This window comes from Chiloscyllium plagiosum, unplaced genomic scaffold, assembly GCF_037043375.1.
Source record: "Chiloscyllium plagiosum isolate Xiang-an unplaced genomic scaffold, Cpla_swu_hap1 HiC_scaffold_9, whole genome shotgun sequence".
Classification (NCBI taxonomy): Eukaryota; Metazoa; Chordata; class Chondrichthyes; order Orectolobiformes; family Hemiscylliidae; genus Chiloscyllium; species Chiloscyllium plagiosum.
Genome location: NW_028270147.1, coordinates 56,134,509 through 56,151,875, shown reverse-complemented (window position 1 = coordinate 56,151,875; position 17,367 = coordinate 56,134,509). Strand labels below are relative to the sequence as shown.

General features: G+C 42.7%; 1 protein-coding gene across 1 annotated transcript in view; it reads left to right on the top strand.

Annotated features, from left to right (window-relative positions):
* The window catches only part of slc1a7a (solute carrier family 1 member 7a), a 71,043-nt gene extending 54,091 nt beyond the window's left edge, over nt 1–16,952 (top strand). The window contains exons 8-11 of the mRNA XM_043699315.2: nt 7,373–7,567; nt 10,599–10,733; nt 10,856–10,955; nt 14,692–16,952. Of these exons, the coding sequence (XP_043555250.2) occupies nt 7,373–7,567; nt 10,599–10,733; nt 10,856–10,955; nt 14,692–14,901 (640 nt within the window). The 3' untranslated portion in view covers nt 14,902–16,952. The remainder of the gene's footprint in view (nt 1–7,372; nt 7,568–10,598; nt 10,734–10,855; nt 10,956–14,691) is intronic.
* Nucleotides 16,953–17,367: the final 415 nt, after the last annotated feature.

Below are 17,367 nucleotides of genomic sequence, written 5' to 3'. Positions count from 1 at the left end.
ATCTCCTCTGTACCTTTCTCCTAATATCTTAAAACTATGACCCCTCGTGTCAGTCAATCCTGCCCTGGGGCAAAGACTCTGGCTATTGACTCTATCCATGCCTCTCATTACCTTGTATACCTCAATCAGGTCTCCTCTCTTCCTCCTTCTCTCCAGAGAGAAAAGTCCGAGCTTAGTCAACCTCTCTTTGTAAGACAAGCCCTCCAGTCCAGGCAGTATCCTGGTAAACCTTCTTTGCACCCTCTCCAAAGCCTCCGTATCTTTCCTAGAGTAAGATGACCAGAACTGGACACAATATTCCAAGTGTAGTTTCACCAGGGACTTGTAGAGCTGTAGCAAAACCTCGCAGCTCTTAAACTCAATCCCCCTGTTAATGCAAGATAAAATACCATATGCTTTCTTAACAACCCTATCCACTTGGGTGGTAACTTTGAGGGATCTATGTACTTGAACACCAAGATCCTTCTGTTCCTCCACATTGCCAAGAATCCTGTGTTTAATCCTAAACTCAGCATTCAAGTTCGACCTTCCAAAGTGCACCACTTCACATTTATCCAGGTTGGACTCCATCTGCCATTTCTCAGTCCAGCTCTGCATCCTGTCTATATCACACTGCAGCCTGCAATAGCCCTCGATACTATCAACGACACCTCCAACATTTGTGTCATCTACAAATTTACTAACCCACCCCTTAACCTCCTCATCCAAGTCATTGATAAAAACTACAAAGAGCAGAGGCCCAAGAACAGAGTGCAGTGAGACACCATTCAACACTGATCTCCAGGAAAAATACTTTCCATCTATAACCACTATCTGCCTTCTGTCAGCCAACTAATTCTGAATCCAGATCGACAAATCTCCCTGTATCTCATACCACCTGTATCTCATACAGGTTGATGAATGAGCCTACCATGGGGAAACTTATCAAATGCCTTGCTGAAGTCCATTTACATCGTATCCACTGCTCGACCTTCATCAACCTGTCTTTTCCCCTCCTCAAAGGACTCAATAAGATTTGTGAGGCATGACCTGCCCCTCACAATGCCATGCTGACTGCCTTTAATCATGCTATGCTTTTCCAAATAGTCATAAATCCTAACTCTCAGAATTCTTTCCAAAACTTTGCTAACCACAGACATAAGACTGACTGGTCTGTAATTGCCAGGGATTTCCCTATTACCCTTCTTGAAAAGAGGAACAACATTCGCCTCCCTCCAATCCTCCTGTATGACTCCGTTGGAAAGTGAGGAAGCAAAGATCTTCATCAGCAGCTTAGCAACCTCCTTCCTTGCTTCCCGGAGCAGCCGAGTATAAGTCTAATCCGGCCCTGGGGATGTATCAATCTTAATGTTTGCCAAAATTTCCAGTACATCGATTTCAGCAATTTTGATCTGTTCAAGCCTGCATCCCATCTCCTCAAAGTTCTCATTCCCAACAAGGTCCCTTTCATTAGTGAAAACTGAAGCAAAAAACTCATTTCGGGCTTCCTCTATCTGCTCAGACTCCATGCACAAGTTCCCTACGCTATCCCTGATTGGTCCTACCTTCTCCCTGATCATTCTCTTATTCTCCACCTATGAGTAAAATGCTTTTGGGTTCTCCCTAATCCTTCTTGCCAAGCCTTTTTCATGTCCCCTCCTGGCTCTCCTCAGTCCATTTCTGAGCTCCTTTCTAGTAAACCTGTACTCCTCTAAAGCTGTGCTAGATCCTTGTTTCCTCCACCTTACGTAAGCTGCCTTCTTCCTTTTGACAAGAAGCTCCTCTGTTCGCGTCATCCAAGGCTTCTTAATCTTACCCCTTCTTGCCTGCCTCAGAGGAACAAATAAGTGCATCACTTGGAACAACTGCTCCTTAAACAGTCTCCACATGTCTGCTGTGCCCTTTCTGCAATTGCTCCCAGTCTGTACTTCCCAACTCCTGTCTGATAATTTCCTTTTCCCCAATTAAATATCTTCCCTTGGTAACTGCTGCTTTCCCTCTCCAAAGCTATGGTAAATGTGAGGCAGCCGTGGCCACTGTCACCAAAGTGTTCTCCCACCGCGAGACCTGATACCTGTCCTGGCACATTGCCGAGCACCAAATCCAAAATGGCCTCTTCCCTCGTCAGCCTGTCTACATACTAAGTATGGAAACCTCCTGAACACTCCTGACAAAAACGGCTCCATCCGAACCATCTGCACTAAAGAGGTTTCAGTCAATATTGGGAAAGTTGAAATCACCCATAACAACAACCCTGCTACATCTGCATTTTCCCAAAATCTGCCAGCGTATGAGTTCTTCAATCTCTCTACTGTTATTAGGGGGTCTGTAGAAAACACCCAATGAGGTGGCTGCTCCCTTGCTGTTCCTAACTTCCACCCATACTGACTCAGTAGACAAACCTTCCTCAACAACATTTGTTTCTGTAGCTATGATGCACTCTCTGATTAGCAAAGCTACACCCCCTCCTCTTTTTCCACCTTCGGTGTTCTTTTTAAATGTTCTAAATCCTGAAACATCTAGCAACCAATCCTGCCCTGTGAAACCCACATCTCTATTATGGCCACAACATCATAGCCCCAAGTACTGATCCATACTCTAGTTCATCCAACTCCAGCTCCAGTTCCCGAACTCGGTTTTCGAGGAGCTGGAGTTGGGTGCACTTCCTGCAGATGTGATCGGCAGAGACATATATAGTGTCTCTCACCTGCCAGATTCTGCAGGAGGAACATGCAACTGCCCTATCAGCCATACCCCGCTACTCTGAAAGCCCACACAGGACTAAACAAAGGAAGAGAAGAAAAGAAAAAATGAGTAAACCTGAAAACCTACCGAGTTTACCGACACTCCTTGCGTTAAAGCAGAAACACTTTAGCCAATCCCTTTGTTTCATCACGTGAGAAATCTTCCTGATAGATTCACTACATCCTGTCACTGCCCAATCTACAACTGCCCCCCTTTCAGATATGTAGCTCTGATTCCCAACCCCTTGCCAAACTAGTTTAAACCCTCCCGAACCCCATGAACAAATCTCCCACCCAGGACATTTGTGCCCCTCCAGCTCAGGTGCAACCCGTCCTTCATGTACAGGTCCCACCTTCCCCAGAAGGTATCCCAATGGTCTAGGTATCTGAAGCCGTCTCTCCTGCACCAGCCTCACAGCCACGTGTTGAGCTACACTCGCTGTCTGTTCCTCACCTCACTATCCCGTGGCACTGGTAGCAAACCTGAGATCGCTACTCTACTCATCCTGCTCTTCAGCTTCCAACCAAGCTCTCTGTAGTCACTTTTCAGATCATCCATTCTTTTCCTGGCCATATCATTGATGCCAATATGTACCACGATTTCTGGCTGCTTACTCTCCCCCTTCAGAATCCTGTAAACCCAATCAGCGACATCCCGGATCCTGGCACCGGGGAGGCAACAGCCTTCCAGGAGACCCGTTCCTGACTACAAAATCTCCTGAGATTCTGTCTAACTACTGAGTCCCCTACCACTGGCGCTTTTCTATTTTCCCCCCTTCCCTTCTGAGCCACAGTGCCAGGCTCAGTGCCAGAGGCCTGACAACTTTGGCTTCCCCCGGTAGGCCATCCCCACCAGCAGTATCCAAAACGGTATACTTATTGCTGAGGGGGGAACAGCCACAGGGGATCCCTGCCCTATCTGTTGGTTCCCTTTCCTCCCCCTGACTGTAACCCAGCTGTCCTTATCCTGTGTCTGAGGAGTGACCACCTCCCTGTACATCCTCTCAATTTCTCCCTCAGCCTCCTGATGATCCGTAGTTCATCCAGCTCCAGCTCCAGTTCCTGAACTCGCTTTTTGAGCAGCTGGATTTGGGTGCACTTCCTGCAGATGTGATCAGCAGAGACATGTGTAGTGTCTCTCACCTGCCAGATTCTGCAGGAGGAACATGCAACTGTCCTATCAGCCATACCCCGCTACTCTGAAAGCCCACACAAGACTAAACAAAGGAAGAGAAGAAAAGAAAAAATGAGTAAACCTGAAAACCTACCGAGCTTACAGACTCTTAGTAAGGTTAGAGGAGGTGGGTGGGAGGGAATCCCTACGGTATAGGGTCTCGGGTTTAGATCTCACCCACTTAAAAACTTGCCAGCAGCGCTCGTTTCTCTCTGCCCTCTTTCCTCACCACTCTGTTCAAAAAATTTTGTTTTTTACTCACCTTCCCAGCAGTCCTTCACTCCTCCCTCACACCTCTTGACAAATGGAGGCCCCAACACCTGAGGTAAGTATTTTAAACGGTCTTACTCACCTTCCCAGCAGTGCTCCTCCCTCACACCTCTTGACAAAAAAAACTTGCAAATTCATCTGTAAATTCAGCTCACTGACTGCAGTTAGAGTGACTCGAGTTTGGATTCAAGACAGTGCGGGTTGAACAACTTTCTGTCTGTTCTGTTTCTCCATGCCAATGGGTAATTTGCTGAAGTTGAGGTACAGGTTTGCAGTGAAGAAGGTTGGAGACAAGAACTGGTATAATGACACGGCCTTGTTTGACTGCAATCATCATTGAGGTAGGGATCTGATGTTCCCTTGATAGTGAATATGATTGCTTATCATCATAGGGTTGCTGGTAAAGTGCAGCAAGTCAGGCAGCATCCAAGGAGCAGGAAAATCGACATTTTGGGCATAAGCCCTTATTCAGGAATGAGGAGGATGTGCCAAGCAGGCTAAAATAAAAGGAAGGGAGGAGGGATTTGGGGGAGGGGCGTTGGGAATGCGATAGGTGGAAGGAGGTTAAGGTGAGGGTGATAGGCCGGAGAGGGGGTGGGGGCAGAGAGATCGGGAAGAAGATTGCAGGTCAAGAAGGCGGTGCTGAGTCCGAGGGCTGGGACTGAGATAAGGTGGGGGGAGGGGAAATGAGGAAGCTGGAGAAATCTGCATTCATCCCTTGTGGTTGGAGGGTTCCTAGGCAGAAGATGAGACGCTCTTCCTCTAGGCGTCGTGTTGCCATGGTCTGGCGATGGAGGAGGCCAAGGACCTGCATGTCCTTGGCGGAGTGGGAGGGGAGTTAAAGTGTTCAGCCACAGGGTGGTTGGCTTGGTTGGTGCGGGTGTCCAAGAGGTGTTCTCTGAAACGTTCCGCAAGTAGGCGGCCTGTCTCTCCAATGTAGAGGAGGCCACATCGGGTGCAGCGGATGCAGCAAATGATGTGTGTGGAGATGCAGGTGAATTTGTGACGGATATGGAAGGATCCCTTGGGGCCTTGGAGGGAAGTAAGGGGGGAGGTGTGGGTGCAAGTTTTGCATTTCTTGAGGTTGCAGGGGAAGGTGCCTGGAGTGGAGGTTGGGTTGGGGGAGGTGTGGACCTGACGAGAGAGTCACGGAGGGAGTGGTGTTTCCGGAATGCTGATAGGGGAGGGGAGGGAAATATATCCTTGGTGGTGGGATCTGTTTGGAGGTGGCAGAAATGACGAAGGATGATACAATATATCTGGAGGTTGGTGGGGTGGTAGGTGAGGACCAGTGGGGTTCTATCCTGATGGCGATTAGAGAGGCGGGGTTCAAGGGTGGACGAGCGGGAAGTGAAGGAGATGCGGTGGAGAGCATCGTCAACCACGTCTGGGGAGAAATTGCGGTCTTTGAAGAAGCAGGCCATCTGGGTTGTTCGGTATTGGAATTGGTCCTCCTGGGAGCAGATGCGGCGGAGGCGAAGGAATTGGGAATATGGGATGGCGTTTTTACAGGGGGCAGGGTGGGAGGAGGTGTAATCTAGGTAGCTGTGGGAATCGGTCGGTTTATAGTGAATATCCGTGTTGAGTCGGTCGCCCGAGATAGAAATGGAGAGGTCTAGGAAGGGGAGGGAGGAGTCTGAGACGGTCCAGATAAATTTGAGGTCGGGGTGGAAGGTGTTAGTAAAGTGGATGAACTGTTCAACCTCCTCGTGGGAGCACGAGGTATCGCCGATACAGTCATCGATGTAGCGGAGGAAAAGGTGGGGGGTGGTGCCAGTGTAGCTGCAGAAGATGGACTGTTCCACATATCCAACGAAGAGGCAGGCATAGCTGGGGCCCATGCGGGTGCCCATGGCTACTCCTTTGGTTTGGAGGAAGTGGGAGGATTGGAAAGAGAAGTTGTTCAGAGTGAGGACCAGTTCAGTCAGTCGAAGGAGGGTGTTAGTGGAAGGGTACTGGTTGGGTTGGCAGGAAAGGAAGAAGCGGAGGGCTTTGAGGCCTTTGTGATGGGGATGGAAGTGTATAGAGACTGGATGTCCATCGTGAAGATAAGGCGTTGGGGGCCGGGGCAGTGAAAATCATGGAGGCGGTGGAGGGCGTGGGTGGTGTCCCGAACGGAGTTGGGGAGTTCTTGGACTAAGGGGGACAGGACCTTATCGAGATATGCAGAGATGAGTTCGGTGGGGCAGAAGCAGGCTGAGACAATGGGTCGGCCGGGGCAGTTAGGTTTGTGGATTTTGGGGAGGAGGTAGAAACGGGCGATGTGGGGTTGGGGACGATGAGGTTGGAGGCAGTGGATGGGAGATCCCCTGAGGTGATGAGGTTATGGATGGTCTGGGAGATGATGATTTGGTGGTGGGAGGTGTAAGGAGAAATACAACTGATGGCATGGCTAAGATTCCTGTAAAGAGGGTATACATTATTAAGTTTCCTTGGCATACAAGTCACATAGATATTGGGCAGAAAGGGTGAATTCTTGATTATGGAAATGAATGAGTAAGTTTTTTTTGAGCGCCATTGAGGGTAGGGAAAGAGGAAGAGAGGGTCTGAAAATACCACAGTTGGTCTCATTTTGTTGCAAGGGAATGGCAGCCTGGATCATTCCCCCCACCCCCACCGCTCTGCCCTATTAACCCCACACAAAACAAGCTGTGTGTGGTCATGCTTGAGCACTATTTGTGCAGTGTCAGAATAGCTCCCAGTTCTCTGGCTCTCCATTGGATAGCTGTCTCCTTTCATTAGGCACACTGATGGCCCAGCCCTGTTCTTGTGCATTGTGTCAAAAACAGCCCTGGAACAAGTTATCATTTGACTTTTTAAAAAAGCATTTTCTACTTGACTTGTTCAGAGATGTTGTGACACACCTTTGGTGCAGGTGGGACTTGAAAACAGGTTTCTTGGCTCAGAGCTAGGATCTTTACCACAGTTCCACAAGAACCTTTATCCAGTGGCTTGTTAACTGCCTCAGTTGATTGGCTATAGCTTTCTAGCGAGTTGATGCAACTTCTAAGAAGGCATTTCCACTAAATTCATGGGAAAGCAGGAGACTTGTCAGGAAGTTGACCTCATACATTTCCAGTAGAGCCACCTCAAAATCCTATCTCTGCCTCAGGATGAAAATGCACTTCATTGGGTCTGCATGGGTGGGTTCACTATTTGAAGTTTGCACTATAGTCTAACTATGACTGCCATTGATTATTTGCAGTTCTGCCACTTTGCCAATCACCTTCAAGTGCCTGTTGGAAAATAATCATATCGACAGAAGAATTGCGAGATTTGTATTGCCTGTGGGAGCTACAATCAACATGGATGGCACTGCCTTGTATGAAGCTGTAGCAGCAATATTCATAGCACAGGTTAACAACTATGAACTGGACTTTGGACAAATTATTACTGTAAGGTAAATGGAGTTCTCATTTATTTGAGCTAATTGAAATTTTGTAGCTTCCAGTTGTAAAAGACAGTTTGTACCAGCAAAGGTTAACTAATATCATGAGATAGGGACTCTTGTGGTGCAGTGGTAGTGTCCCTACCTCCGAACCAGGAGGCATTGGTTCAAGTCCCACCTGCTGCAGAGGTATATCATAATATTTCTGAACAGATTGATGAGAAAATATCTGTAACAGACTCTTCCTAAGAGGAGCTAACCAGTTTTACTTTCTGGTTATGTGCTGTATCAGTTCTATGTTTGCTCTATGAGAATGTTTCAGTAGCAGTGATGTAAAAACTTACTTTAAATTTGAGCTTGATATCTCACAAGAGACTGTTAGTTATCACAGATGGAATGTAACAAGCTGTTTACTGACATGCTATAAACATATGTTATGAAGATGCAACCATCTTCTGCCTTAGATGTCACATAGGCATCTTTCCTTCTGGTATCAGTAACTTTGTTTCATACAAAAGAGCAGGATTGGTCACAGCAAATCTACCCAACTCATCCCAGCTGGTTCTGACAGAAGCCAACATACACAAGAATTCTCATCAACTGCTCATTGGGGTTTGTATCAATGGGAGCCACTTGCCTTTCAATACATTATCCAGTTTGCCATTAATTTTGCGTTTTGCCTGCTGTTATTAGGCCACAGGGAGCCTTAAACTTGTCTTCATCTAACACAGAAATATACACTTTCTCTTTTTATTTGCAGTATGTTTCACCTGAGGCCAGAGAATTCTTTAGGTTCAGAGTCAATATTGAGCATCATAGGACCAAATACTCTTATTATTGCTGCTCTTTATGAGGTGGAATTTTCCAGGGCTAAATAGAATACGACTGTTTGAGTCTTTTCCCGATGCGGATCATTGCCAATGGATGTATCCAATATTTCTGTTCAGTGTCTGATGTCTTATAACTGAATGGATTGCAAGGCCACTACAGAAAACATTGCAATGTTTTTGGGAATGGAGTCCGAGGTAGGCCACACCAGCTAGGTTATACCAATAAGGGATGGCAGATTCCATTTTTAATATTAGTTACTCATTGGATTTATAAGGAATCCAATGATTTATATTTTGATTTTGAGTCCATGAATTACTATATATATTGGATCAGTTTCACCATTTCCATAGTAAAATGAAAATCTCCATGGAATTTGAGCCTTCCATCTGTCAGTTAATAGACGTGGAGACAGTTAAAATGACATTGGATTCACCTCCTGATTTAGTGAGTTTCAGTTTTAATTTTCAGATGCTCAGGAGGCTGATAAAATCCTTGAATGATAATGCAGATAGTGTCATGCTGCAATCTTACCCAGAGGCCTGTATGGGGAAACCACACCTCTTGTGATATCTTTGCCAGGACAAACCTTTCAGGAAACGGATACAAGAAATCCAGAAAGTTAAGCACTTTGAAAAGTTAACGGTGGTGATGTGGTTAATTGTAGGCCAATGGGAATTGATGTTTCCCTTGGAGCCTTCAGGCATTGCTCCTCCTTGCTTCCCCCTTCTTATCCCATTCAGACCACAGGTTTTCTCTTCATTCCTTTCAGCCATTTACTGCAGCACCATAGACCATTCTCTTAGATCGCCAACAGTAGTCTCCTGCTGTCCAAATCCTCACATTCTCCCACCAGCTGGGAGTAATACCTACTGGCTTCAGATGGGAGTTAGATCTCTAATGTAAAATGAGGCCTGGGAGCTATGGTGTCTACACGAACTCTTAGTACCAACATAACAGCTTGCTGCCCTTCCCCCCCATCCCCCCCGTCCCCCCCGTCCACCTTACCAATCCCAGTCACTCATACAACAGCTAGCACACTCTAGATTCCAAAACCAGTACTAAAATACACAACTTGTTACATTCCTTCGAAAAGGGTGACACTGCCAGAGCACAGCAGGTCAGGCAGTTTCTGAGAAGCAGGGGAGTCAATGTTTCAGGTATAAGCCCTTCATCAGGAATTCCTGAATGCTTCAATATGGATGTTTTTCTGAAATCAAAACAATAAACATGTTTTGGATAGATAACACAATGATGTAAATAGTGAGCTGTAAAGATTGTATTCAGAGATGAGTTCCCTGATTGGGGCTGTTAATCTGGTCCAATCAGGGAGCCCTGGCTGACAAATAAGGACAGGAGTATCAGAGGTTCTCTTCTCTTAGAGTTGGCTCTGAGGGAGCTGGATCAGTGCCAAGGACTCTCCACATATAAGTAAAGAGTGACTTGGTGATGGGATACTGGCCTCTGTGGAGTTACTTCACAAACTTGACAGTGGTGCCCTTGTGGTCAACTAACCTGTTAATAAACAAGGTTTTGGAAAGTAGGCAAAAGTGAGGACTGCAGATGCTGGAAACCAGAGTTTAGATTAGAGTGGTGCTGGAAAAGCACAGCAGGCCAGGCAGCATCCGAGGAGCAGGAAAATCAACATTTCAGGCAAAAGCCCTTCATCAGGAATGCTTTGGAAAGGTTTTGGAAAGTGTCTATCTTCAACTGGAATTATATAGCAGCAACAATTTGATGCCTTCAACTTATTATAATCTTAGTTTTGTTGTGCTGCTAAAGAATATTTAGAGTCTGCTGATCTGAAGAGAACTTATTTAAGAATAATCTTACTGTGACTTCAGCTTGCCGCAAAGCTACGAGAGAGCAAGTTCATGTAGCATTGTATCACTTCCTGTAATAATGTAGGCCATGCCTCAATAGCATATCACACTGTCTGACGTAGCATTTGGACAACACAACTCTGCAGAAATCTTTATGCCAACTGTGCAGAATTGAGTAATCAAGTGTACAAAAAGGAAGTCAATGTTGAAGATGGCATCATTCTTTATATCACTTTCATTTTCTCTGGGCTTTTTCACAGGATTGCAGGAGATGTGGATAAAGTGCCCACTCTCAATCACAAGAGGAGAGTTAGATGCCAAAGCAGCAAAACATTCATTAAAAGTTGGATTTCCACTTTACAGTAATATCTTGTTATTGTTTATTTTTGCAGCATAACAGCCACAGCAGCCAGCATAGGTGCAGCAGGGATTCCACAAGCTGGACTTGTCACCATGGTTATTGTCTTGACATCTGTTGGTCTTCCTACAGATGACATCACTCTAATAATTGCAGTAGACTGGGCACTGTAAGTTGTAAAGCAAAGATTTTTCCTTTTTTGTTATTTATAAACCTTACAAGAAGTTGTTTCTACCTCGCTGGCTGGTATTTTAACAGAGTGCTAACATTTAGTGGCTTCTTTTTTGAAAGGGATAGATTTCGGACCATGATTAATGTCCTGGGAGATGCTTTGGCAGCTGGAATCATGGCTCATATCTGCCGAAAGAATTTCACTCAGGAAAATGATGAAGTAGGAAAATTATTTTGTTCTCTTTTCAAACTTGGTTTTACTCAACAGATGTGCTTTGTGGCTTATTAACTCTTTTAAAGACTGGACATCTGATGATTGGACATGGAAAATAACTTGTTATGTTCAACCAATAGCACAGTGGCTGTACCTGTTGATTATCTGCTATGACAATAAGTCTTTCAGCAAAAAAAGATGCCAGGTTTGACCTTTGATCTAAATTAATTTATCCCAGGCAAAGCAACCAGGACATCTCTTGAAAAGAGTGTGAATGTGAGGTGAAGACAGAATCAGTTTCAATTAAGACATCCATGTGGACTCATTCTACATTCTCTAAGATTTGCCTTCAAGATTTAACATCTTTTGGCAAGATGCCAGAAGCTAACACCCACAGACCTGCACTTCTTTTAGGGCAGAAAGCAAAACTTCTGAACAGTAATTACAATAATTAAATTATCTTCTCAATGCCCAGAAAATATTAGAACTTTTTAAATACAGTCTCTGACAGTGTTAGTTTATTCTTGCAGAAGTGACTGTTTCTTGCTGTACTTGAATCTTTCCATGCTGAACTTACAATGTATTTGCTTGAGACTAACATGACCATGCTTTTTTTTTGATGTGTACGATATTGCTTTGGTAACTTCTTCAGAAGAAAATATTTCCTCCAAATAGATTTAAGGTGAGGAAAGAAAAACAGCCTGTCATTATTTTGTCGATGTTACCTGGTTAACACCTGACCTGATTTTTATAGAATTGCATTACTAAAGGAAAATCTGGTGGAATGTGGAATGTGTGACCAGTTGACTACTACCAGGTTCCAGCTACTGCTGAGAGTTGAAATCAGTTATTTCAAATCTTTTCCATGTGATAGGATGGGTGACAGCGCCAATCAATTAGGCTCTGTGATTCTATTATGTAGCTTTTAATCAAAGATTTTTCATGCACTCCCACAGTTTTCAGCTTCCTCGTGACGGTGACACAAAACCTTATGCCAAAGAAAATCAACAGAAACAATTTAAGTCAATTCCCCTTGGGCCTTACAAAACATTTTAATATTAAAAAAAACATAATTGATCCAACATACTCCTTACAACATCAAGTTTTGAATTGGTCCTTTCTGATTGCTGCATGTCACTAAGTAATTTAATATAGATAACTACAATAATCTGAAAGCACTTAAGAGCCATGGCTTATAATTATCTTAATTATTTTCCTGCTATTTGGATTTTCTTTATTGTGGCCAGAAATCGCAACACGACTCTGTGTGACTCAAACTCTATCGCATCATCACTCAGAGGACAGCTCCAAAAACAAATCTGAAGTCTCCTTGCACTCTTCACCAAATCCAGAAGCTATTTTTCAACTCCACTTTATTTGAGGAAGCAGCTTTTGGTGATCAGCTTGAATATTAAATGTACCTGTAGTAGCAGTATCAGCCCAATGATGTTTTGCTGAAACTGCTTCCTTATAGTGAACAGATTCAATGAGCCTTCTGTTTATACAGTGCACTCCATGCAGACATGTCCTGTTCCATGATCTGCCTGGGCAAACTTCAACTCAGTGTAGAGCTCACTCTAAATCTTACCAGTACCCTTTCTGGTTTGTTGTTGGACTTGTCAGTTATTAGTACTGGCTGGAGAAAAAATTCTGATCACTATTGATAGTGGCCTTTGGAAAATGGAGAAATGATTTACATCATATTTTGTAATTTCCTATCCACAAAATGTATTGATTATGTCCCAAAAGGGATTGCTTGAGATCATGCAATGCTCAATCATTACCTACCTACACAGCAGCTCCTCATATCACTGAAGAGGACACAACATTTGCTTTCGTCTTATGGCTTTTTGTCTCTGCAGTTATATTGAAGTCACTTGACTTTGATTACCAGTAGCAACCTTTTAAATACAGTGAGAAGGGGCGCTGAAACTAATCCTAAACACTTACTATGGTGACCAAAATTAAGGGACAGTCGTCTTTTAAGATATGTTGCCCTGCCAGATTGTAGCTGGATTTAGAATTTCCTTAGGTTTCTCCTAATCAGACACTACATCTTAATTGGCATATAAGTGCAGTTTCTGGTGATCTTTTGCCATCATTATGGTGGCCCATTAGTAATAATTGTACGTGTGTTATGTTTGAACTTCAATCATTCTAACACTCCATGATGTAGCATTTTGCTGAAGTTTATGATGTGAAGGCTATGTTATACTTCCTAACTAATAGAGAATGATGCAAAGGGCCATCCAGAGATTTCACTAGATGGAAATTAAACCTTCTAACTTTGTATTTATGCCTGAGTGTTCAGGGGTTTGGTCAGGGGAACGGCAAGGCGATGTGAAGGGGGCAGTGAGTGGGTTGCCAGGGGAATGCAGAATGCATTTCTGAAGATAACGGGGTGTGGAAGGAGAGGCAATAATGGTGGTTGCAACACAATGATTCTGTGGAGTCTTCTGGTTCCACCGTGTTGGCAACAGGGGTGCATTTCAAACATAAGAAACAATTCCAAGTTTCCAAGTGGGGAGCAGCCCTCACAGAAATAATATTGTGAGAAATAAGGTGAGATTTTTGATCCATTGATTCTAATAGATGCAAAATCACTGCTACATGCATGTGATTTCTCACAATGCATCATCTGCAGCCACTGCCATGAAATGCTAGAAGCATTGTGGAATTGACTCCACAAATTAGAAGCCTTCATAAAGCATTGTATGGGGATATTGATGAATTCTAATTCTGCTTTTCAGTCCAAATATGTCACCAAAAAATACAAAAGGTATTGCTACTGCATGACTGCATCACCTAATGAATGAATTAGTGAGAATGAAAAATGTGCCCCGAAAATTAAAAAGTAACCTCAATAGAACTGTCAAGGAGAGCCCTGGTGTGTAGGCTATGTGGAACTGAGATACTTATTACAGTGTATCATTCTATTGCACTCAACTGGGAATGGGTGTGCTCCTAGCACAGAACATTCACATACTTGTGGCTGGATCAGAGTCTATTAGGGCATTTTGCATATTGACAATTTTGAAAAGTATGTGTTCTAGTGAGAGGAATCACTGTAGTCTAAACGTTTGGGTGGGGGAGATAAAGACATGAACAGTCAAGGCTGTCAACCATGGCTGCTCTGGGGAGTTTGATGTGTATCCCTTGCCACTTTCTCTGTTTTATCTGTAAGGAGATGATAGTCAGTGAACCAGATGCCATGCCTTTTTGCTGAAATAAAACTAGCTGAGTTTATCAGGTCAATTTCACCTTTGCACCTGGAGCAGGAGACTGAAAGAGAAAAGTACAATCAATATTACAAGTTCATGCTATATAATATGCCCCTCAGATATAGTAACTGACTGAATTCACACTGTTTTGGATTTCTTGAAATGCTATCCATTATCCTTACCTTCCATAGAACCTGTTTGATTCAATACTTGGGACACAGGAGTAAATTTACATCGTCACTAGGTGATCATGCAGGAGACTGGGTCAGTTGTCTTGCTTTTCTGCCTAATTATATCAATGGAATTTAAACCATATGGTTCAGTAATAGATGAGTAATCCACTGCATTGGGCAACTGCCCATGAAACGAAAATTAGAACTTACACTGATAATTTTGAAACTTATCATCTTAACTGTATTGCCAATACTAATTAATCATTGCGTCAGTAATTGCCAATTTATCAAATTGTTCAGCAACAGTGAGTGATCTATCTAATCATCTCATTATTTTATCTTATTTAGGTTCCACTGATTGGTGAAACAAAACCTATAAGCATTAATCCAATCATGGCCTATCAGAGAAATGGATGCACGAATGATGCTAACAAGTCAAACAAACAAATCTATGCTATTACCCCAGATGGATCCCATAATGTACAAATAGAGTTGGGTCTCGGCACCAAAAAGGATCACTGTACCATTGAAATAGATGAGTTAGAGACCAAAGTATAGTGACGCAAATGTATATTCAACAAGAGTATTTCATGCCATATTGGTAAAATGTATGACTACCTCAGAGCTGGAAATGTTATATATTCATGAGAAGTTAAAAAGTAGAACTGATGGATGGTAGTGCTGGAGATGCGCAGTTAATGTGTATCAATGTGACCTATTCATGCTTTGTCTCTTTTCATAAATATCACATGATTTTTGTCTATTTGGTTTTTCTTGAATTTACAATGGAATAATTTAGAGGGTACATTCTTATATTTATTTCACCTGCTAAAATAAGAGGTAGCAAATTAAACTTATCTGATTTTAGCATTTTCTATCTTTCCTGATTCCTTTCTCCCATTCCCTAATGGGTTGTCTCCATTCTAGGGAGTTCAGGAAGCAGGTACATGTTGTTCTAATTCTATGAAGAGGCAAAAAAGAAGAAATTTCAATAATTATCTAGGAACTTCCCTGGGGCTCTTGTAGTGCAGTGGTAAATAAAGTCCCTACCTCTGAACTAGAAAGTCTGCATTCAAGTCCTACCTACTCCAAAGCTATATCAGAAACCTTCTGAACCGATTAATTTAAAAATGTCTTTCCTTCCATAAAGTACAATCTCCAATGTTAGAATCTGGATGCATTACTGAATGAAATGATGATTGTCAAGTGAGATAAAGCCCTGAAAAAATTCACCCTCTAAATCTCTAAGTCATGGCTGGTTAGAAGGCCAAAGACTTGACTTCTCACACACACACACACACACACGCACGCGCGTGCACACACACACACATTCCAGCTCTTCATGCTCCAAGAATGGTTAACTGAAGAATCTTGGCAGCTAACACTTTATGTAAATTGTTGAAGTTCCATAGCTCCATTCTGGGTCGACATGTTTTACAAATACTAATCTTCATTCCTGGAAGCTGCACATTTAAGCTCTTGAGAGCCAAAGTTAACTTAATAGCATCATGCTCGTATGTATTTATTCAAAATCTCTTCTAAGCACTTACAGCCCCAAATCCTGATGCACGACAACTTCTCTTCCAAGGACTTCAGCTGTACCTATTTAATCTGATAGTTTTAAAGGAGAGAGCTAAAAGGGGAGTAGGAAAGAAGGCAAAAATCACATTTCAAAAGCCTGTTTATTGTAGAGGAAAAGTAAAATCAAGCTAACTAAACAGTTACCTAGTTTTACATCCTTAGAAGGAATGAGGAAGAGAAGCTTGATGGAAGTTTTAAAGATAAATGTTAGAAAACTAGATAAACTTAATCTTACACTAAACACACTGGATCAGTTGTTTTCTCAGCATTAGGTTTTGCAGGTCCTAGCAATTAGTTTTGTGCTGTATTCAATTGTCTAGAATGATTTAATATCCTGCCTAAGTTCATTTTAAATAAGTTTCTCTAATCATTTTTTCTGCCAAGTGGCAGTTCTGCTTCACTGGGACAGTCTTTCTATTGCAGAATTATGCTGACCTACAACAATAAAGGATTGAAATAATGACGTAGAAATGTCAGAATTGGAGGGCATCAACAATGTATTGTTTTCAATGATTCAGGGCATAATACTTTGAATGGGCTGGCAGGTTTTAATCAGCTAATGGTCCAGTAATCACCTAATGGCTCTTTCATTGTTTTATGAATTTTAATGTCATATTTCTTGTACTGTTTTTATGAAATAGTTTCACTGTACATAGCTTAAATGCATTGCCATTTAATATTATCTGAATCTGAAGCAGATTATATGCTGCTTATTATTAGAGAAATTTAGATTTTATTACCACTTAGACGTGGAATATTTTATGTCAGCTAAAACACAACAAATGTCATGTATAAAATTACTTAGTGCATCAAATGGAGATAGTATTTTCGTGAAAGAATATCTGACGATGTCTCTTTCAGCATTTTTTCCAATATCAGTCCATTGAAAGCAATTAATTCTCAAATGCTATATGACTCATTGTTTTAAGCTTATTTACCAGAAGGACAAAACTACAAGTAATCTGCCATTATTGTTGCCATTATATTTTTCCTGATTTTATTTTTTGAGTGACAATAAATTATGCTGTTTTTAAAGTTGTGTACTTTCTGTGATCAGTCCTGTTGCCTATGAGATGTGGCAGATGGAGTTTAATTTAGATAAATACGAGTTGATAAAACAACTAAGGGCAGGACTTATACAGTTTATTATAGGGCCCTGGGGAGTACTGTCAAACAGAGAGACGTAGGGGTTCACGTATGCAGTTTATTGAAAGTTGCATAGGAGGTAGACAGGTTGGTTAAGGTGGCATTTAGCACAATTGCCTTCATTGCTCAGACCATTGAGTATAGAAGTTGGGACTCATGTTGAGGTTGAACAGGATGTTGCTGAGGCCACTTTTGGAGTACTGTGTACAGTTCTGGTAGCTGTGCTATAGGAAGGATATTATTAAATTGGAGAGAGTTCAGAAAAGATTTACCAGGATGTTACTGGGATTGGAACAT